The following is a 24,511-nucleotide window of genomic DNA, read 5'->3' on the forward strand; positions in this document are numbered from 1 at the left end:
GTCCACAGAGTTAGGGCCAGAAGGCCCACAGAGTTATGAGACTGGAGGGTCCCACTGAGACACATTGACCAGAGGGTCAAACAGAGTTATAGCCTCGAGTGGCTAATATGTGTTGTGTGTGGTATTTGGGGAACCCACTAAGCATTTATGTTTACAGTGTTGTGTTATGTGTTTTAGGTACCAGTGAGGATCGCGGGAAGGCGCCGGCTTGATCAGTACATACATGAGGAGCTTTTACATATTATGATCTTAGCATGTGATGTTATAAATTGATTATGTGATACAATGATATTTTTATAACAATTATGAATGAAAGTGTGTTTTTAAAATGTAAAAAATTATTTGAAAATTTTGGTGTTACATCACATAACGCCAACAAGGGAATTGCGACGTGTATTGCAAATGTTGCAAAAATTCTTTTCAAGGACCAAATATGTTAAAAGTTTAAGCTGAAAACTAAATCCTTAATTTTTAAATAACCACATGAACGATTTTGTAATTCACTTAAAGTAAAAGTAAAAGAGAATTTAAAAGCACCTTTCTCAAAACTTAAAGCAAACCCCTAAACACATCCACCTAATATCTTATCGTCTTTACCAACTCCAAAACACCATAAATATATCAACTAAATTTGACGTGTATTCTTCATTTTAATTAGTTATAAAAAAGACATAACCTACGACAAATTCTCTTAGTTTCCGAAATCGTCATCTTTTGGGTTCGATCAATTGTTTTATTTATAGTTAAAAAATAGTTGATATTTAGTTCTATAAGGGAAGTGAATAGCGGACAGTGTGTAGAATTGAAAGGGTCTAATGGCGATGATGGGAGTGAAGTTGCATTTCCGAAAGCACCATGTACGTGCATCTTCGATTGTCACTAGTTTGTTTGAATGCATATTCGAGTTATTTTTATGGGTATACTTAATGTGTGTATGTAGGTGATTATGGATAACGGCATTGTTCAACTCACACTAACGAATCCTGGTGGATATGTTACTGGGATAAAGTACAACAACATCGACAATTTGCTTGAAGCCCACAACGATGAATCTGATAGAGGGTGAGCTAGTTAGTGTTGGTTAATTATTATGATTGCTTTCACCATACTTTTTTTTTGCAATGTTTTGGTCTATTATAAATCCTCCACTCTTTTATTTGTTAACACAAATTTGGAAAGCCAACAAGTGTCGTTAAATGCGTCTCTAATCCTTCTTGTTGGCTGATACTTACCCTAAAATTCATATAGATATATAATCTGTAACTATTTTTTATTTTTAATTAATTGACCCTAAGAAGATTATAGTCGCCTTACTCATGCACCCCACTTATGACTATGGCTGGATCCGCTACTAATAGGTTTACAACCTCTTATGTCTTAACCTCTTTTTTTTGTCACGACATGTGAATAGTTATTGGGATCTCGTTTGGAGTCCACCTAGAAGTCCTGGAACGACAGGCACTTTTGAAAGGTATCTCTCTCGATCGCCATCTCATCCAAAATTTTCTTTTTATGTTGATTCCAAAAGTTTCAACCTTCAATACGTAATGATTGCCATAAAACAGGATCATTGGAACAAGTTGTGAGGTTATAGTCGATACAGACGATCAAGTAGAGCTCTCCTTTTCAAGGACATGGGATTCCTCCCAAGAGGGCAAGCACGTCCCGTTGAAGATAGACAAAAGGTGATATATATATATATATATATATATATATATATATATATATATATATATATATATATATATATATATATATATATATATATATATATATATATATAATCAGATTATGACGATGAAAATTCAATAGGTTTGTGTTGCTTCGTGGTTCTTCGGGTTTCTACTCGTATGGAATTTACGAACATTTAGAGGGATGGCCTGGTTTCAATCTTCCGGAAACCAGGATAGTGTTCAAGCTCAGGAAAGACAAGTAAACACCTTTCTTTCTATTTTATCCTATAACTTTTTTTTTGTTTTAATTTTTGTTTTTGTCTTCAAAAATTGGGTTTTGTTTTGAAAAGCATTTGTAAAATGGTTAGTTTTAAAGTAGTTTGCAAAATGGGTTGATGGACACACATAATCATCAAACGTTTTTTTTATATTTAAAAAAATGACCCAATGTAAATTCTCTTTTTCAACACGTTTATTTGCATTCAACAATATATTTATTTTTATTTTATACATTTTTCTACTATAAAACATAAACTACAAAAACAAAATAAAATGTCTAACAATATAAAAATGAAATAAAACAACGGTATAAAATTAATATAATAATCAATTAAACACTAAATTAAAATTAGTAGATAACTTAACGTTCGGCCCAATTCTTATATGTTAGCCCATGTATTGTATTTGGTGTGTATATATTGTTGGACATGTATATTAAAGCCATTCAATCAAATATTATCATCTTCTTATCCTACAAACGACCCTAACCCTAAATCGCCACCATGGTCACCGATCTGGTCAACAATCCGATCATATGTGCCCTTACACTTGATCTCGGTGAGTTAAATTATGATGAGTGGCAAGAGCTCTTTGAAGCATATTGCATGTGTTTTGGTGTGAATCACCATCTTGAAGAAGCCACTTTTGGTCCCAAGTTGAAAAAACTCAACTCGTTTGGTGAAACTTTGGATACATGACACAATCAACAAATCTTTCCTCCAAAAGGTTATAAAGATAAGAGTTATCGCCCATTACATGTAGGAGAGTCTTGAAGACCTTTTTCTGGCAAAAAGAAAAATAACATTTTATACTGATAGAAGCTTATTTATGGATAGCTAATCCCCTAAGCATATAGATATGAGAGACATTGAAAGAACCAAAATAATAACACCAGTTGAAACTAAATTTCGTGCCTTCTTACTTCAAACGTGAACTTACAATTTAAAGATGCAGTCACCTAGTGCTAAGCTAGAATTAAGGAAACATGCATGTATAATAAAAGTGGGTTCCTAATAAAATGCAACTGCTCTTTGACAAACTGAAAGAAACATGGCTATTGGGTCAGGTCATGGAGGTGGTCTTGAATATCATCTTAGACACGTATCAATTCCTCCGTCCTTCAAATGGACCTTGTCCTCAAGGTCCTGTATACGGGTGCATACAACATCGGGAGCAGGAAACTATGGGTTAAACGGTTGAAAAGTGATGGTTCGGAATTGCCTGGATGTTACTTTCGATGGCGGTGGTTGCGATAATAGTGGAAGTGGGTGTTGTGTTCACATGGGCAATTGCGATGGTTTTGGAGTTGGCGGTGGCGGTGGAGACAACGACCGTTGGGACGGCGGCAGTGACGGTGTGGATAGCATTGTTGTTGGTAATCACGGTGACGACAGCCTTCGTTGTTGATTCTGTGGTGGGAGCGGAGGCGGAGGCGGCATGATTTTGGTCATGGTTTCGGTTTGAATGGTGATCATGAGGGTGTTGATGGTGGTCAGTTGTGTGATAAGTGCATCAAGATGGTGGAGGTTAGTAATGGAAATAGCAATGAGTGTGGAGAATTGTTCCTGGATAGTTGGCGGTGTGGCATCAGTTGACGGATCTTTGCGGAAAGGCATGATGAACTAGAATGAAAGTACCATTGATAGAAGCTTATTTATGGATAGCTAATCCCCTAAGCATATAGATGTGAGAGACATTTAAAGAACCAAATTAATAACACCATTTGAAACTAAGTTTTCTACCTTCTTACCTCAAATGTGAACTTACAATTTAAAGATGCAATCACCTAGTGCTAAGCTAGAATTAAGGAAACATGCATGTATAATAAAAGTGGGTTCTTAATAAAATGCAATTAGTCTTTGATTAACCGAAAGAAACGTGGCTATTGGGTCAGGCCATGGAGGTGGTCTTGAATAACATCTTAGACACGTATCATATACCATACTCATTAATATGTTTATATGGATGTACAAATAAATACTAAAAGATAATGAAATCTATGGCTGATATTGTTTTTTGAACATCAAAGATGTTTATAAATTGGGATCGATTTATGTTGAATGAAAGTCTATCTACATAACAAATTATATTTTCTTATTGTGTTATGACTTTCATAGGTTTCACTACATGGCGATGTCTGATGACAGACATCGATATATGCCTTTGCCTGATGACCGGTCACCGAATAGAAGTAAATCATTGGCTTATCCAGAGGCAGTTCTTCTTGTCGATCCCTTAGAGCCCGAGTTCAAAGGAGAGGTATGCAATTAAAGGTTTTTCCATCATCATGATTAGTTAATATACAACCTATCGATGGAGACATGCCTTCGGGAGTCCTATATTATGATATTAGCAAAAAATCATGAATTCTAAAAATAAAAACATAAACAAACTATTGTAATTTTATTGAATTAACTTGACATAATTCAATACAAAGTAGAAGGCATACTTGATTTAGAGACTATAAAACACGAAATATGTACATAAAGAGGCTTGCGATTTATAGTATCCAAAGAAAAAACTCATGCCAAGGATCTGTCTATAAGATACATCTATTAGTTCAAGATTGGCTCTTTAACCTGTCGAAATTCTCTATGTTCCACTACAACAAAAAGAAGCTAATGCAACACCCGTAAAGTGTTGCAGTAGACCTTAAAAGTGTCACATTTGGCTTGATATAACATTTTACTATGTGTTGTATTAGGCAATGTCTCTTTAGGCCTAATACAACACTTCTTTTAGAAAATGCAACATTTAAAGTGCTACATTTTTAATAATCTCAACACTTGTAAATGTAACACATATTAAACCTAGTGCACCACTTTTTACTATAAGTGGAACTCTTCTTTGATTTTATTATAAACCTATGACAACATTTATGCACATTAAGTGGAACACTTCCATCCATAAATACAACACTGGTCGTTATTTAATATAACAGTATATCACTATTAAAGTTGATTTCAGTTTATCACTATTAAAGCTGATTTTACCGATAAAAAATATGTTGCAAAATAACACTAAAGTTTTATACAATATAAAGAACAATAATTTAATTACTTATATCTATTAGAAGAAGCTAGTATGAGACAAAGAAATTATGCATACAATAAAAAAAAAGTAATTGTAAATTGTATTTTTTACACACCTAATGTTAAAATAACAAACATTAGATTTATAAACAACGTAAAAACTATCGACTGCAATAATAGAAAATACATAAATCCTTAAATAATAATACTTTCTTTCACATGATATCGTTGCAAAAATCCTCTTGCATCTTTCCGCACACCAAAAAGATATCGACACACATTTAATGTTATAGAAAAATATGTTTAGTATTTTTAAGAAATACATATACACACTTCACAACAATGACAGAAAATGACAAACCATGGATTTATTTTCATTTTAAACACTTCGATAGGAAAAAACACTTCCATAGATTCTATAATGTGCCATACTCTTTGCCCATCAAAACCACAAAAATATCAACTAGAGTGTAACGTCCCAAAAATCAGGGGTAAAAATTTCATTTTTAATATACTAAAACATTGATACCATTTAAATCAAACAATCAAATCACAGTCAATCAAATCGTTTATCAGAGTTTATCCCAAAATCATTCATTGCGGAAATCATAGGTGTGTGTACTGCGATCAACCCGAGTTCTTCCTTTCCAAAAAGATGATACCTGAAACCATAAACAAACCCGTAAGCACGAAGCTTAATGAGTTTCCCAGAGCATACCATTCACACAAACCACATATCACATATCTCGTTAGCTATAAAGCTACCATATATCACATAAGCCCTGCATACATAAAACCTGTAATAGTGTCATGGGCTACCCTACATGGTCTTTACCTAGGACTGCCATGGGCTCCCCCACATGGTATTACATCCAATGTCATGGGCTACCCCACATGGTCTTTACCTAGGACTGCCATGGGCTACCTTACATGGTCTTACATCCAATGCCACGGGCTTCCCCCGGGGTCTTCCCTGCAAATACCATATATAACCAAATAGCATATCACGCATCACATAAATATCTACACATAACACGTACATAAACCTGTAAGGATGCCGTGGCTACCCCCAGGGTCTTATACCATTGTGCCATGGGCTACCCCACATGGTCTTTACCTAGGACTGCCATGGGCTACCCCACATGGTCTTACATCCAATGCCATGGGCTACCCCACATGGTCTTTCATGCAAGTATCACAAAGACAACTAGCATATCACATAATTACCATCATACCACCTAGCATAAAGCTAACTATCATATCACACAACATAAGATGGGACGACCTTGGTGCCATAGACCCATTGGTATGGTGAGAAGACTCACTTGCAACTGTCGGCTGAAGAAATAAGATCACGCTGCTCCAACCACCGACACGAACTCCTCCACTGGTCAACACCAAATAACTGAACTCAATTAATACCAAGATTTACCAAAATACCCCTAGAAGTCAATTGGTCAACTATTGGTCAAAGTCAAAGTCCTTAGTCAAAGTCAAACTTCCTGACTGACTCTACTCGCTGAGTCAACCCGCTGACTCGTCGAGTCCAAGAATCTTCGAGTCCCATCCTGCTCAACTCACCGAGTCGTCCCTCGACTCACCGATTCACGACTTAACCAGAAAAGGTTAGGGTTCCATGACCAGACTCGCTAAGTCAAAGAACAGACTCACCAAGTCCAAGGCAATCTTCAAAAGACTCGCCGAGTTGTTCTTCCAACTCACCGAGTTCATGCACATATTTATACCACTCGTCGAGTACACTCATGTGACTCACCGATTATCTTCAGTTCTAAATCCATTCAGAGGCTTTTCAAGCCATGCAGGGGCTCCAATCCGTAGATCTACCCTTCTACAAGCTATCCCTCACGTAAAGTTGCAAACTTTACGTGATACCAAGGAGATATAAGCCCAAAACACACTAGGGCTTGGGTTTTAGACAAAGGGTCTTTACCAACAACCCAAGAACTGAAGCTTTATGACATTCTAAGCCATCATGAGTCTAGATCTGGAGCAGCATCCCCAGATCTAACTCCCAAATCCGAGATAGGTCTCAAAACAAGCTAAGGGACTCCCAAAACAACCACCAAGGATAAACCAAAAGGAAATAACTTAATATAAGGCTCCATACCTCAGAGATGTGCCCAAAACTGATGTAGATCACAGATCTATAAAAGCCCTTGATGCTAACTTCCAATTTCTCAAGCTCCTTCCACCAATTTCCTCTTCTAAGCCCCCAATCTTTTCAACAATGAAGCCTCACACGAATTTTCGGGTTTCTGGAACTCAAAGGGAAGGTAAAGAGGCTGAAAGAGGAACATAACATTCTTTATATAGGGCACAACCCCGGGATTAGGGCTTTTCTCTCTTCAGCACCAACTCGTCGAGTCCAACTACCGACTCGTTGAGTTGGTCACTTAACTCGCGACCAAAATCTCGCTCCGACTTGGCGAGTCGGAATACCTACTCGTCGAGTCCCTTTCTTTATTTACACTTTACCCTCTTGAACTCTTGATTCTGACTTGGGATGTTACATTTCCTTTCTTGGCCTTTCTGATTTCGGGTGTTACATAGAGCACTCTTGTATTCTAAGGATTGCTAGATCTTAATTTCTTTGTTCAATTTATTCAAAATGGAAATTTTACCAAAATTATAATTAAGTAATAACATAATTAATAACTTGATATAGTTAAATTGAATTGTCTTACATTTTTCTTTGTCGTGTCATCATATCTTTCACAACTTATATTTTTTGATTACCCTTTTACGTATGCGCTCAAATATTTGAGTTGAATTAGGCTGTTCCAAGTTTGGGTTCTCATTCATCTATATTCATAATAACAAAACATCAAGAAGAAAATATAATTGCATGGAACGAGATGATAAACACACATCACAAACAAGACAAGGACATTACCAATTCCTCATGAATCCTAGAGAAAATTTTCGAGCTAGCTTTGAGCCTTACATACATTCTTTTTGGGAAATCATTGATTCTGCACATAGAACAAAGACAATCAAAACAATAGTTGTTTGAATGATCAAAAAATAACTGACAAGAATAGGGATGATGAAAAATAGAGTGACTGAATAATCAAAAAATAAATTACAGATGCAATAACACACAATCATTGACGATTAAAAAATATACGTAATTGATGTTACCGAGTACATCTATCAACACTAACTTTCTAGCTAACTGACTACTAAAAAAAATATCTAAACAATCACTAAAACTACGAGAAAAATGTTATATAACTGTAGCATACAAAGCATGCAAGTGATATCTAAAAAGTACATTTTTTATTGCATAATTATGATCATTCTCTTCAACATAACAAAGCATGCAAGTAAATAAAATTTAAATTTGATGTACACAGAAACAATAAGAAACATAGAAAATTTGAATCACAAATAAGAAATTATGATTCTTTCCCGACATAAGATAATACAAGGAAATGCAGAAATAGAGGTAATATCACACAAATATAAACATGAGAAAGAGAAGAGCTTCACCTTCATTTTCCCGTATTCTTTGCTTCTATTCTTTGTAAATTTACGTTCTTATGATTTTGTGGGTGTAGGTAGATGATAAATATCAGTATTCATGTGAAACCAGTGATCTAAAGGTTCATGGATGGATATCCATAGATCCATCTGTAGGGTTTTGGCAAATTTCGCCAAGTAATGAGTTCCGTACCGGCGGGCCTACCAAGCAGGAGCTTACTTCGCACGTTGGCCCGATAAATTTAGCGGTAGGAATAGTTAAATTTTGTGGTACCCACAACTTAATCAAAAAATTTAGCCTAACGAGCATATTTTCACGAACTCAGATGTTTGTTAGCGCTCATTATGGTGGAAATGATTTAGTAATCAAATTTGACGAAGGGGAAGCATGGAAGAAAGTTTTTGGTCCGGTTTTTATGTATCTTAACTCTATCTCTACGAGTGAGGACCCTATTACACTCTGGGAAGATGCCAAGAAGCAGGTATATTATTAATTTAGCAGCTCTTTTAGTGTGTATGGGTGTGTACAACTACATTTCTTAATTTTCTTGCTTTCAACCATCTTGAATCTTAGTCGTACAAAAACAACATTTTATTTCCAAAACAAACTATCATTAACACTTTATAATTGATCATTTTCAGATGTTGGATGAAGTAGGAAAGTGGCCTTACCGTTTTCCAGCTTCGAAAGATTTCCATCAAGCTGAGGAACGAGGCATGATAAGTGGCAAATTAATGGTATATGACAGGTATAATCTTCTTAATTTCCTTTGTATCTACAAGAAAAAACAAAACATAAGAGGCATGAAGACCAATTTATGCACCCACTTAGATTCATTAGCAATGAACAAAAGCCCGCAGTTGATGCTTACATCGGGCTAGCTCCTCCAGGAGACCCTGGATCATGGCAATTCGAAAACAAGGTAAGTTTAAAATAGGATATATAAATTAAAACCTAGTAGCATGCCATATTTTATTTGAAATTAGCAATTGAAAAACCAATTGTGTTTATTTTTATATAGGGATATCAGTTTTGGAGGAAAACAAACGAGGAAGGTCATTTTTTGATTGAAAACATTTTGGCTGGCACATATAATATATATGCGTGGGTCCACGGATTCATTGGTGACTATATAAACGATACCACCATCACCATTACATCAGGTGTGGATGAAATCTGAAAGTGGGTTGATAACGAGTTAAAAGACATTATTTTTCATACAAATCAAAATGAGTTCATTTTTGCTACTTTTAAATTATAAATATACTAAAGATTGAGGTTTAAGTCTTATTCGATAGGAAAGATATATATTGGGATTAATATGATGGGTGCATGTGTAGCGGTTCTGAAAAAATATTATTATACAAATGGTCGTTTTACTATATATATATATATATATATATATATATATATATATATATATATATATATATATCAAACTAATAAATTTGTTTAGCAAGATTCTAATAATTATTTACTTTTAAACTATCCAACCCGTTTTATTTCATAGATTAATATTCATTTTATTAATTTGATCCGATAGTAGTAAATAGCTATAATCAATCATTTTTCATAAAATGTGTCGAAACCTCCTTCAAAAACATCAATTAGTATTATATATTAATTAATTGTGCACAGGTTGTGACATTGATGTTGGCCATCTTGTTTTTGAGCCGCCGAGACACGGTCCAACTTTATGGGAGATTGGTGTACCTGACCGTTCTGCAGCTGAATTTTACATTCCTGATCCTGACATTATATATACCAACCAGTTTCTCGTCAACCGTCTCAACAGGTCAACCCTATCTACAATCTTCATGTATACATGGGAACTTAATTACAAATTAATTAATAATATATATATATATATATATATATATATATATATATATATATATATATATATATATATATATATATATATATATATATATATATATATATATATATATATAAAGCAGATTTAGACAATACGGATTATGGGAAAGATACTCAGTTCTATACCCGGATCACGATTTGGTTTTCACGATCGGTGAAAGCGATTACAACAGAGACTGGTTTTTTGCACATGTAACCAGGTATAAACCATCTCTTTCTGGGCATGGGCAGTTGTATAATTGAAATAAAAGATGAAAATGCATAAAAAAAACGATTTAGGAGGTTTTAAGCATTTGAATACATTTTGAAGGACTTCCCGAACATTGAATTCCTTAACCCATTTACCATGTTTTTAGTTGAGTTTTTTTTTTAATAATTTACTCATTTGACATGTTGGAGTGGAAAATAAATAATACTGCCAATTAACCTTTTTATAAATAAGTTTGAATACGTTGCTTTGAAGTTAAAATTTTCTGTCTTATATTGGTTTATAGGAAAAAAGAGGAAAATACATTTGAAAAAACGACATGGACGATCAAATTCACGCTTAACGAAGTGAACACGAATGGAATTTACAAACTAAGATTGGCTCTAGCATCTGCAAACGTTTCTGATTTGCAGGTATGTTATTAGTATGAAAACAATTATACATTGCTAATGACTAAGAAGTAACACCAAATTATAATTCATAACAGATGTACTACTATAGTTTTGCATTGATTGGAAAATTGTTTGGTCTACTTTTACATTTAATAGGTCACATTAACAAAATGAGTATATAAAAATCAATATATTTAGATTTCAATATTTTTAGTGATAATAATTTCCATTATAGTTTCAGACTTTATTGAGTCAATCTTGTAACATCTGTTTTTCATATGAAATACGCATTAAAATAAATTAATTAGTTGAATCAAAGATGTGTAATTTCAATGTGTGTGTGTGTTTCTGACCGGATTTTGAATTTCAGGTTCGTCTTAACGATCCAAACAAGGATTTGCCATTGTTTTCTACTGGAATAATTGGAGGAGACAATGCAATTGCAAGGCATGGAATACATGGGTTGTATTGGTTGTTCAACATAGACATACCAGGAACAAACTTGAACACTACCATAGAGAATGCGATTTATTTGACACAAGAAAATGCAGGAAACCCGTTTTATGGAGTTATGTATGATTACATTCGTTTAGAAGGACCACCTAGCTCCTAAGTTTGTTTTTAGTCATGTATGCAATTAATGTAATTATATGGTCGCATATGCTTTAAACTTGTATATACAAGAACAGACTAGTTATGTACATGGTTATTAAATTTTCTAAATGTTCATAATTTTCAAATGTGATTAGAATATAATAGTGTACACAAATGTGTATAATGTCACTTACATCTATAAAAACACCGTAAAAATCTTTTTTTTTTTTTTTTTTTTTTTGTTATTAAAACTCTTAATATATTCAATCTCCATGCTAAAACAGTAATCTTGTCGGGATAAGCTTATTCATTTTACAAGTGAATCGTCAATGAGAGGAATGCATTTGAAAATAATTTTTCTAGCCGAGGCCACTGTGTAACTTCCACTCAGATCCAATTCCCAACTCCATCTATCCATTTGATCTGACATCAAAAAGACTTGTATTAAGGCAATAAAATTCATCATTTGGTCTATTTCACGCCAGGCTGTCTACAGAGAAATAAATCTCACATCCTAGTCGAGGCCCTATCACGAACTTTGGCCTATTGATTTTGATCAAGAAGATAAATTCTAGAAGATTGACTTTTAATGGGACTATCACCAATCCAAATGTTGTTCTCAAATAAAGTATCTCTACCATCACCAATTTTCTTGGAACATAAGATATGTATATTAATACATTTATCATTTAGTTTCTTAGCCGATCTCAAATTATCAGCCGAAGGTAACCCCGTGTAACCAATTTAAATATTAGAGTTCCATTGGCCATCATATCCATAAATACTCTTCGTTAACCGAACACAATAAGCATCCCCACTATTCATGATCTATGCATCCATTTAAATAGGAGAGCTTGATTAAAATCATATACACCTCCCACTCCTATTCCTCCTTCTTTATTAATAGAAAAATCGTTAGTGGGGTAAACATTGCATAATGAATAGCTATTAGCTCCCCAAAATATACACCTCCCACTCCTACTCCAAAACTATAACCACAAATTTTAGTGACTTCCCCATAATATATGACATATAACATAACATAATAAGCAACTATAGGTTATCTGCAACCCTAAGACAATCAACGGTCTTGAAGACTATGAACAATCTTTTGGGCTCAGAGCAGTCCTATGGGTTATCAACAATCATAAAGCTATAGTTTTTTAAATATAATTTGTGGCCCACCCAAAACTCCCACACATTATATTTAAAAAATTATACTTGGAAAAAGCATTGCCTAGAAAAATGGATGTATAATTCTACCCCACTTGAATCAAATTTCACCCCTCGAAATCCGCTGCTAAGAACAACTCGGCGTAGTGCTTCCTCATCTCCTCCTCGGGTTCCTAAGTCCATTCAGAACCCTTCCGGTGCTGCCATTGCATCTTAACCAAACCCATAACCTTGTTGAGCAAGGCCTTCATCTTCCGGTCGAGAATCACCACCGGTCGCTCAACATAATTTACGCGTTCGTTGACCTGAATATCATCTAATGGAACTACATCTGTCTCATCGGCCTCACACTTCCACAAATACGGAACATGGAAGTTGTTATGGACCTGTCTGAGCTCCTCCGACACATCCAATTGGTAAGTCACCTTGCCTACCCTGCTTCCTAAAACGAATAATACCCTTCCAGGGGGATACTTTCAGAAGTACCATGTCCCGACCTAAAACTCTAACTCCGAACGGTGTCGGTCCGCATAACTCTTATGGCAGCTCTAGGTTGTCAACAATCTCTGTCTGACCTGCTGAATAAGCTCTATCGTCTTGAGCACCACCTCCATGCTCCCTATGAATCTCTATCTAACCTCCCCCATCAACCAGGTTCCGACACCTTCTCCCGTAGAAAAGCTCATAAGGATGCATAGCAATGTTGGAATGATGGTTGTTTTTAAAGGAAAACTCAGCCAAAGGAAGGTAGGAGTCCTAACTCCTACCAAAATCTATGATGCATGCCCTCAACGTATCATAGAGAGTTTGTATAGTCTGCTAGCTCTGGCTATCTATCAGTGGATGATATGTAATATTTAAGTGCAGCATGGTACCAAACTCCTCATCGAACCTATTCCAAAACCTGGAAGTAAACAAGGCGTCTCGATCTGAGAATATATAAATAGGCACCCCATGACGAGCCACCACCTCACGAATACAAATGTCGGTCTAATTTCCGGCCGATGAGCTCTCCCGAATAGCAAGTAAACAGGCACTCTTGGTCAAACGATCCACAATAACCTAAATTGCATCAAGCCCTGTGGCCGTCCTCAGTAACATGGTAATAAAATCCATGGTGATCTGCTCCTATTTCCACACAAGGACCTCTAAAGGCTACAAATTATCGTGTGGTCTTTGATGTTCAACATCGCCCTTATGATAGTTCAGACGCCTCTCAACATTCCAATCTATCTCCATCTGCATACATGGCCACCAAAGACTGAGTCTCAAGTCCCGATACATATTTGTATCACCAGGGTGAACCGATAACTTAGCATGTACACTTCTTCTAACACTATCTATGAAACCACACAAAAATCGAAACCCAAACCCTACCACACCGAGTCAACGATCCATGCCTATTGGTAACAAAAGCAGAAATATGACCCCTGATCTTCTACTTCTTCTAGCTCTTTCTCTTGATTTACCAATCCCGAGCCTCTCTAATTATATCCAAACATGGTGAAATGATGGCCATACTCAAACATAGGTCTAGAATAGGAGTACCAGCCATCTTGTGGCTCAAGGCATCGGATACTGCATTGGCCTTCACGAGGTGACATAAGATTTTGAATTCGTAACCCTTAACCACATTAAGTCACATGCGTTATCTCATATTTAGATTCAGTTGATCCATGAAGTACCTTAAACTTGCTCAAAGTGAAGGCCACATCAAGACAAGTACAAGTCATAGCATACATGATCGAGCCAACTGCGGAAGCGTAAGGTACTCGGTTCATTTCTTCTATCTCGGCTTCGGTACTGGGGATTTGAGTCTTACTCAACTTGGCATTGCTTTGGATTGGTAACTCCTTTTTCTTGGAATTCTCCATACTAAAATGTTTTAGTACTTTATCCAAGTAAGTACTTTGACTAAGTCCTATCAGTCTTTTACTCCTATTTCTCACTATCCTTATCCCAAGAATATAAGCAGCTTCTCTGGGGTCCTTCATAGCGAAGCACTTCCCAAGCCAAGACTTAACCTCCTACAGGGTTGGGACACCGTTTCTTATGAGTAGTATATCATCGACATACAAAACGAGGAAGCTAAATATACTCCCACTAGCTTTAGCATATACGCACGAGTCATCCTTGTGTTACAAGAAACCAAACTCTTTGACTTTCTCATCGAAACAAAGATTCCGTCTGCGAGATGATTGTTTCGATCCATAAATGGGTTTCTCAAGCTTGCGCGCTCTATTAGGGTGTGTTGCATCGAAAAAACCCTCTGGATGACTCATGTAAACATGCTCAGCCAATTTCCCATTAAGGAAAGCGGTTTTGACATCCATCTGCCATATTTCATAATCATGAAATGCAACAACGGCTAGCATAACCCTTATAGACTTTACATTCGCTACTGGTGAGAAGGTCTCATCATAGTCAACTTCGGGAGTTTGAGTAAAGCCCTTCGCAACCAATCGCGCCTTATAAGTGTGCACTTTCCCATCCATATCGGTCTTCTTCTTAAAGATCCATTTGTACCCGACCGTCTTACGACCCGGCACATTTTCAACCAAATTCCAAACTTGGTTGTCATACATCGACTGAATCTCGCTGTCTATAACCTCTTTCCACTTTGCAGACTTCGGGCCTGCCATGGCTTCCTTGTAGTTGTTACGACTAGTGTACTATCACTAATAAACATATCACCCTCACTTGTTATATGAAAACCATACAACACAGGTGGAACACTAACTCTACTGGAACGTCTAAGAGGTAATGACTCGTCAATCGGTTCAACAGGAGTTTCCTCCTCGGGTTGAGCTCTAGTGTTGGAGGTTCCTTCATCGCTTGATTCTTAAAGCTCTTCAAGATCAATTTGCCTCCCACCGTCCCATTGGCTTATGAGTACTTGCTCTCGGAAAACCCGTCTCCTCGCAACGAAGACAACATTGTCACTTGGTTTATAGAAGAGATATCCAAAGGACTTCTGCGGGTAGCCGATGAAAACACACAATTCACTACGAGTTTCGAGCTTGTCGTGAGTCTCTCGTCTTACGAAAGTCTCGCAACCCCACACCTTGATATGTGCCAGCGAGGGAGCTTACCTTATCCACATCTTGTGAGGTGTTTTGGCAACTTTCTTTGTAGGGACTAAGTTAAGGATATGGGTGGCAGTCTCTAAGGCATACCCCCAAAATGAGATGGGTAACGAAGCACGACTCATCATGGAACGAACCATGTCTAACAAGGTTCGATTACGCCTCTCAGCCACACCATTCAACTGTGGTGTCCTAGGTGGCGTTAATTGCGAAACAATTCCGCATTCCTTGAGGTCGTCGTGGAATTCAAGACTAAGGTACTCACCATGTTGATCGAATCGGAGCATCTGAATTTTCCTTCCCAGCTGATTCTCTACTTCTTGCTTAAACTCTTTGAACTTTTCAAAAGTTTCTGACTTGTGCTTGATTAAGTAGATATACCCATATCTACTATAATCATCGGTGAAAGTCACATAGAAGCAGTTTGCATCCCTTGTGGTGACCTAAACGGCCCACACACATCAGTGTGTATGAGATCAAATAAACCATCTGTCACACCCCAAAACCGGAACGGCGGAAACGTTCTGGGGTGGATGACGTCATGTCAAGTATCACAACACATGCATTATAGTAATCAAAGTACAACAACCATTGCATTAATAGTAATAGTTTTACATGGTTTACATTTCAATACATCATAGTAATACAAGCAATAATATAAGTACAGCATGGTACTAAGCTATCTTCATCAACAGCTCCGGGGATGTACCTGTCTAATGTTGACCTGAGAATACAAGTTATTTGAAAAGCGAGTATCAGCATTTTTACAAATGCTGGTGAGTTCATAAGCATTTAGTGACATTTTAATCAAATAACTTTATATAAGTGGTAGTTTTCAAGTATACAGTGAAATAGAGTCCTTTCCAGAATATCCTATATTTTCTAATTAAAAAGCAGTCTTCTACCAAGACTGGTCAGAGTTATGTGGTAAAAAGTAGTTTTCCCTTAAACACTTTCATTATCAAAATACGGGATTTGCTTTTTAAGAAAGTCGGAGAATATCAGGGAAAATAACATATGCCTCAGCAGTGAGGACTGCTGACTAAGGCAAAAGAATCATTAACACCAGGAGGGTATCGAATGAACGACACGCCTGGCTCAGTCTAACAAAAAGAGACATAGACCCCAGATGGTACCAAATGAAAGGTACAGCTAGCAAGGTCTAAAAATAGTGAATACAGACCCCAGATAGTATCAAATGAAAGATACAGCTAGCAAAGTCTAAAAACAGTGTGACTCCGAGAGTGGGTTCCATCATATAGTGTAAATTGCTAGTGAAAAACCATTACTTTAAGGCCATGAATTATAAGGTAACCTGGGATACTCGTAACCATACTAACCGACACTAGAGTAACTGACGCCCTACAAGCGTCTAGAGAATATGACATTTGTCACCCCTTGGCTTGGTAGGCCGTGGACTGTAGCTAGCAGTTAGGGTGCGGGGGTGTCAATCCCGTATAGATCTATACACACAATGTCCGCTCTCCCTACAGGAGACTCTGATTACCAACTAGACGACGGATAAGGCCGTGTCCCGAAGATGCATCCCCAATAGTGGGTAGTGTGTTTCCAATACAGTGTTGAACTAGAGGTAGAGACTCATAACTGAACTGACTAAAGTAACCCTATATGTCTATGCTTGTGTACATAATATATAACTAATGAATCAAACGACCTTCGGATGGACATCTGATCCCACCAGACCACATCTTAACGAAGAAAAGGAAATAGGGCGGACAAGCCTTCCTAAGTCCTTCAATCATTACTTATATGCATCTAAACAAGCACAGACATACATCTAACTATGTATGAGTGTGTAACAAGTAGAATCATATCGTGAAGTATAACCGAATCGTATGGACTAACTGGATCGTGAAGTATAAGTGTACAGTGAGGATTAACCGTATCGTGATGAATAACCAAACAATGTGAATAACCGAATCGTGATGAATAACCGAACAGTGTGGAATAACCGGATCGTGAAGTATAAGCGTTAACTGATATAAGTGTATCACGAAGTGGAAGTGACAACAGGTGAAGTAAGAGCGTCTAACAGGTATAAGCTACCAAGAGTATAAGAGAAGTATAGGTAATAATAGTTATAAACGCATCACGAAGTGAAAGTGTTTTCAAGTAGGAACTTTAACTAAGAAGGAGTATTAAAACATGGAAGAAAAACCTTTATTCTTGAGAAAATAATGACAGGGTATTCTGTTGTAAAATAAGCTTGAAAAACCTTTAGAAATCCTTTGGAAACTTTTCATAAACCAGTTTAAAATGAACTTTGATAAAACAGCATAAGTAAGAGTTTTGAACAAGTGAAAACCTTTTAGAAAACCATTTATAGTGTCCTACTTGGTAAAACAATTTACAGTGTGGTAAATCCTTGTGCATGCGGGTTATCAATCACATGTGATTGATATGATAACTGGCATGTTTAACTTGTATTCCCCTTCTATAAAACATGTAAAAACATTTAAAAGGTTCATTCAGGGGTATGAACTCACCTGGTGTAAGTGGATCCGACGAAGGCGCCGGTTGGGTGCTCGGTGTCAAGTAAGGACTTGGACACACTTAGAGACCTATTTAACATATGATAACATATGTTCACATACAATTAGTATATTATATACTAATTAAACAAGTATACGCACTCTAAGGAGCGGAAAACACTTTGGTTAAGTGTTTGGGGTGTCCCGGGTAACATCTAAGGGCTTGAATGACTTAGGAATGGAATTTACTCTTCAAGAGTAAACTCTATACACATAGTTCACGGCCATGGGACAACTCCCCATGAATTTACGGCCGTAAACTCATGGTGAGGGGTTCTAGGATGTTTAAAGGCCTTATCTCAATCGTGGAATTTTGCTAGGTCCAAATCTAAAATGTATGAGTGGATTTAAGGCACTTAATTGGACCAAATGGGAGTTTACGGCCCCAACCAAGGGAGTTTACGGCCGTAAACTCCTATGGGCACATTTCCTGGGTGTTTTAAGGGCCTATGTGATAGAGAATAAATCCTATGTAATTTTTTCCAAGCCAAATGGGGAGTTTAGGGCACCATTTAACCCCTTTATAGGAGTTTACGGCCCAGGTACCCTTTCATGAGGGGTTTACGGCCGTGAACTCCTTATGGAGTTGTTTTAATTGAGTTTAAGGTCCCTAACTTGTTGGTGGTTGATTCTTGAATTTATTCTAAGGCCATTGGTGTGTTTAAGTGGCTTTTAAACACTCAAATATGAGTTTACTGTAGTGATAAAGAACATGGTTTGACATGCGAAATTAAAGCTTGCACAATTGAACATAGTGATTTGGGTGTTTAAGAGATATATTGAATGTATATGGTGTTACACAAAAAGGATCTAGATCTAGACTACATAAATAACACACACTTACACACTCACTTTTACATCTCTCAAGCACACCTCTACAAGTGGTATGAACCCACTATTTATAGAGGTGTTTACATGTCTCTCTCTCACTCTAACATGTAAATGGGTCTAAAGGCTAAAGCACCACATGCAAGTGGGTTTTACAAAAGTCAAACATTTATAAAGTCATGAATGAATAACTTTTCAACCCCAACATTCTCCCCCTCAAAGTTAGGAATGAATGACCCACTTCAAATCTTCCAAAATCAAGCACTACGCGGTTCGAGCCTCAAAGGTGGCACATGTCGAAACGAACTTCAATCTTCAATTCTTCCATGACTCTTCAATTTGGGCTCTAGGATGTGAGACCATACAAACCAAGCAGCAACGAATGATTAATTCCAAATAATCACCCAAAAGTTGCGCATAAAAACATACCCCAAAAATCTTCAATAATACCAAACCCATTTCGAATACATCACTTCCGAACTTCCAATTGCATCATCTCGTAAGCTTTAAAACTCCAAGATCACTTCGGTCTTCAAATCCGCGTAATATGAAAAATTCAAGTTCGAATTTCCATATAAAACTTCTCCCCCTTTTTATAATCGAAATTTGATTATAAGACTCCATGGAAAAAGAACGTGCTCTATTCGGAATTTTTCATGCCAAAACTCCCCCTTAACATGTGGCATAAACATTGTGCTTCAATCCGAAAAATCCAAAAAATATTGAATTTTTATCTTCGTTCACGGATTGCCTTTGACAAAATTTCTCAAAAATGGGTAGAAATCGTCAATTTCAAAATTCTGCAGTGACCCGTTGCGCCAAAAACAACAAAATATGCAAAACTCTCCCCCTTTTCCAAAGCTGGGTAGAAAGCGTCAATTTGCACAAACTGCAGGGACCATATTTGAAAATTCTGCAATTTCAGCATTTTATGACCCCATTTGCGAAGTTGGGTACAAACTGTCAAAAATGCAAAACTACATGTATTGGTTTTGACAATTTCTGCATGTGCTTCAAATTTGCGAAGTTGGTCAGCTTTTGTTATTTCTTGAAAAGAGCAGGGACCAAATGCGAAACTCTTGGCTTTCTTCTTCATTGAACTGGTAATAACAGGCTTCGCATTTTCATTCAAATACGCTTCGCATCCCTTCGCATGTTTCAATCACCAAAATGCGAATCATAATGAAATAAATTCGCATTTTGATTCCAAAACAAAACACCAAATTGCGAATTAAACATTCCTTGCACAGTGCAGTTACACAAATGCGAATCTTTATCTCTTTTACCAAACGCGAACAGTAGTTTTGAAACCAGATGCGAACCAAAATTTTGATATACAAACTGAAACCCATATGCGAACACAATACTGATCTTTGATTCCAAACATGCGAAACCAAAATCAACATGAAATTCTCTTCTCATTTCACAGTTCCAAAATCATGTTTTTAAAACTCTTGCAAACAATTTCACAGTTCTTGACTTCGCGTTTTACGACTCGTCCCTCCAATTGCGAATCAAAATCAATTTTCTTTTACAGATCATCGATTCCAGTCATCCAAAATGCGAACTATACTCAATTCCAAAATCGAGTTCCAAAATCGACTGTTAACCATTTTAGTCGATATCGACTCCCAAAATCAAATATTCGTTTTTCAATCACCAAACCCAAAATCACGAACTCAAGAACACTGGTCAATCCTTCAAATATGCGAAACCGATCGACATCTATAACCAATAACCATTTGATATCGACTTTTGTTCATCACATCGAACTCCAATCAACTTACAGAGTTCGTCATCAAGAATACAACACATCCAAATTCGAAATTAAATTCAAATGTAAGTTCGATTTCGTTATCCATATCCCATATTCAACTTGTAACAACCGATTTCAACCTTTAATTCAAGGAATCATCACTTGAACATCGATCTTGACTTTTTCTCAGTTTGACTTTTCAAAGTCAAAGATCACTAAACACGAAATCAAAGACTCTAATGACAAAATCCAGATCAAAACATGATTATCTAACTGTTTTTCACATGTTCTTCACAAAAATTTGACAGTTCTTGATTAATCTCATCAAGATCAAAGAGTCAATTTCCGATTTCCAATTCTAACATCGATTTCATCATATACGACTCATCTGAAATCGAAGCTTTCAAACAACAATCATTGATCGATTTTTAAGAATAAGAGGATGAAAGCGGAATTTAGGAACGAATGATTTAAAGAACAAATAATGAAGAATGAAGATATGTGGAACTTAGCGTACAACTAAGTGAAGCCTGCGAACAAATCAAATGAACAAGGAGCGATTGATATCGGTTCAAATTAAAACAAATGAACAGTGTATGGATCTGATATTTTCTTTGATTTGGGCTCAATTATCGGATCTATGAACAGTAACAATGAGATTGGGCTCAAGATGAATTGATTGATAATTTGGGCTACAAGATGAACAGTGTCGGGATCTTAAAATCTGAAATGATTCATAATGAATTTTGAACAAGTTCTTGATTCAAACAAATACATGCAATTTGAAAATTGAATCACACAAACAAATATAAAATTGGATCGGGAATTGATCAACAAAAATTTATTGGATCACAACAAATGGGTTTTTCAACAAAAATTTAGATCCAATGAGTCAAATGATCACAAATCAAAAACGTTAAGTACGAATCAAATATTATGAGAGATCATAGAGAGAGACTCACCAAAATTGCTCAAAATTGTGACAAAAAGTGCCAAACCGAGAATCCTTCTTCAAAAGTCACGTTGATCGTGAAAACCAAGCTCTGATACCAATTGTAGTGATAAAGAACATGGTTTGACATGCGGAATTAAAGCTTGCACAATTGAACATGGTGATTTGGGTGTTTAAGAGATATATTGAATGTATATGGTGTTACACAAAAAGGATCTAGATCTAGACTACATAAATAACACACACTTACACACTCACTTTTACATCTCTCAAGCACACCTCTACAAGTGGTATGAACCCACTATTTATAGAGGTGTTTACATGTCTCTCTCTCACTCTAACATGTAAATGGGTCTAAAGGCTAAAGCACCACATGCAAGTGGGTTTTACAAAAGTCAAACATTTACAAAGTCATGAATGAATAACTTTGCAACCCCAACATTTACTCCCCATGAAGATGAGTTTACGGCCCAAGCATGTTCTTGGGCAGTAAACTCATGTTTACTCTTTAAAAACTCGTTTCAAGGTGTTCTAAGTCCGAATATGTAAGCCTAAAAATCATATCTAAGCCTTAGGGGCAAATTTGGAGGGGTTTTGGGGCTTAAAAACCCCCCATTAAATGGTGTTTATGGTCCAAGAGTGTTCTTGGGCCGTAAACACATCATTTTGTCCCTATTTTATGTTTTAAACTCGAATTTGCAGGCTAGATAAGCTATATAACAAGTTAGGATAGTTTACCTACTCGTTTGGGGCTCGAAACGGACGATTTTTGGCTCGTGAAAAAGTTGTAGAGAGAGAGTTTAGAGAGAGAGTAAAAAGCTGGAAATGGAGTTTACTCTCCCTTATATAGGGGTTGCAGTTGGAGCTCAGTGGGATTCTACCCGATACTGCCGTTATACGGGGCTTTTGGTCGCACCCGATTTAGTGGTCGTAATAAAATTTAACCTTTTTCCAAATAAAATGGAAATGTAAAGTAAGTGTCTTTATTTCTTTTATCACGACGTTAACGACATATAATATAAATAAATAAAACATTTATTTATTTGGCGCCCTCTAATTAACGGAACTTTTATAAAATGGAATATTCCGTTAACGATAACGAGGTAATGTAACGGAATAAACATTGGGTTGTCACGCCATCACCCATTTCACAAGTGCTAGTGAAGGTTGACTTGGTCATCCTTCCAAGTAAACAAGACTCATACACGTCATCGTCCCTATGGTCGAATGACTCCAACACTCCATCCTTTTGGAGTTGGGCTATGCGCTTCTTGTTGACATGTCTAATACAACAATGCCACAAGAATGCTTTATCCAAATCATTGGAAGAATCCATATACAATACATCATTTCCTAAGTTGTCTACAACCATCATAGTTTCATATATTCCATTACAAGGAAATGCTTCAAAATAGAAAGTACCAATAAAGAAAGCATTAATAGAACCTTTTTCATTATCAAACAAAAATCTAAAACCTTGTTTATACAAACCATGAAAAGAAATAATGTTTCGTGTCATTTCTGACGAATAACAACAATTATTCAAATCTAAACCTAACCCACTACTAAGCACTAAAGAGTAAACTCCAATCTTGGTGACAGACGACGCTTCCCTATTCCCCATGATCAAGTTTATCTTCCCATGCTCCACATCCCTACTTCTTCTTAGGCCCTATAAATCAGAACAAATGTGAAAACCATACCCTGTATCAAGGACCCAAGACATAGCATGTGATGAGTTGTTAGAATGAATAGTATAAATACCTGAGAAGGATGGATTGATCTTTCAATCCTTGATATCTTCCAAGTACTTCGGGAAACTTCGTTTCCAATGCCATTTCTCGTGGCAGTAATAACACTCTGCATCCTTCGGTTTGGAAGAGGGTGCAACGGGACCAACCTTGGTTCCACTAGAAGAGGTGCCATCTTGGGACTTTCCCTTATGGTGGCTCTTAGAAGGAGTCTTCCTCTTCTTTCCTTTCCCTTGCCCAATAGCCAAGACGGGGGCATTTGCAGTAGGAGTGGCTGCAACAGATTTATCTTTTAGACTACTCTCAGTAGTCCTTAGTAGGCCTTAAAGCTTGCTTAGAGTGACCTCTTCCTTGTTCATGTGGTAGGTCATGCGGAAATGGTTGTAACAAGGAGGTAAAGAGTGAAGTATGATATCTATGGCCTGCTCCTCATCGAATTTAACATTTAACTTCAGCAAGCGGTCCACATATCTCTGCATTTTCTGCAGGTGGGCCGTGACAAACTCTCTATCCTTCATTTTGGTAGTAATCATCGCAGTGATGATCTCATACCTCTCCTTCCTTGTGCTTTGATGGTACATATCCATCAAATCTTGATACATCTCGTAGGGGTAGTAGTCCTCGTATGTCACACCCCCAAACCAGAACAGCGAGAATGTTCGGCAGTGAATGATGTCATATGTAGTATCACAACCATCGTATCATAGTAATCATAGTAAACACAACCATTACATTGAATACATATATAAAAAGGTATTTACATCTGTTTTGTTTCTTGTACTTAAGCATCAAAATTATGATCAAAAGAAAAAGACGAGACTCTATATACTCCGTCTTCTCAAAACTCCAGAA

General features: G+C 36.6%; 1 protein-coding gene across 2 annotated transcripts; it reads left to right on the forward strand.

Annotated features, from left to right (window-relative positions):
• The first annotated feature begins 644 nt into the window (after window positions 1-644).
• LOC145052950 (uncharacterized) lies at window positions 645-11,791 on the forward strand. 2 transcript variants are annotated; one of them, XM_079001841.1, is made up of 15 exons: window positions 645-857; window positions 941-1,062; window positions 1,412-1,471; window positions 1,566-1,685; window positions 1,813-1,932; window positions 4,070-4,211; window positions 8,566-8,736; window positions 8,815-8,970; window positions 9,131-9,237; window positions 9,330-9,411; window positions 9,511-9,652; window positions 10,128-10,284; window positions 10,451-10,567; window positions 10,862-10,988; window positions 11,338-11,791. In XM_079001841.1, exons 1-15 carry the CDS (start codon window positions 816-818, stop codon window positions 11,578-11,580), a joined length of 1,908 nt encoding a protein of 635 aa, XP_078857967.1. In that variant the 5' UTR covers window positions 645-815; the 3' UTR covers window positions 11,581-11,791. The 2 variants fall into 2 exon arrangements, with proteins under 2 accessions (XP_078857967.1, XP_078857336.1); XM_079001210.1 differs by having other exon boundaries at window positions 646-857; window positions 9,321-9,411.
• The last annotated feature ends 12,720 nt before the right edge of the window (window positions 11,792-24,511 follow it).

This window comes from Lactuca serriola, chromosome 1, assembly GCF_051521515.1.
Source record: "Lactuca serriola cultivar US96UC23 chromosome 1, Lser_US96UC23_V15, whole genome shotgun sequence".
NCBI classification, from domain to species: domain Eukaryota; kingdom Viridiplantae; phylum Streptophyta; class Magnoliopsida; order Asterales; family Asteraceae; genus Lactuca; species Lactuca serriola.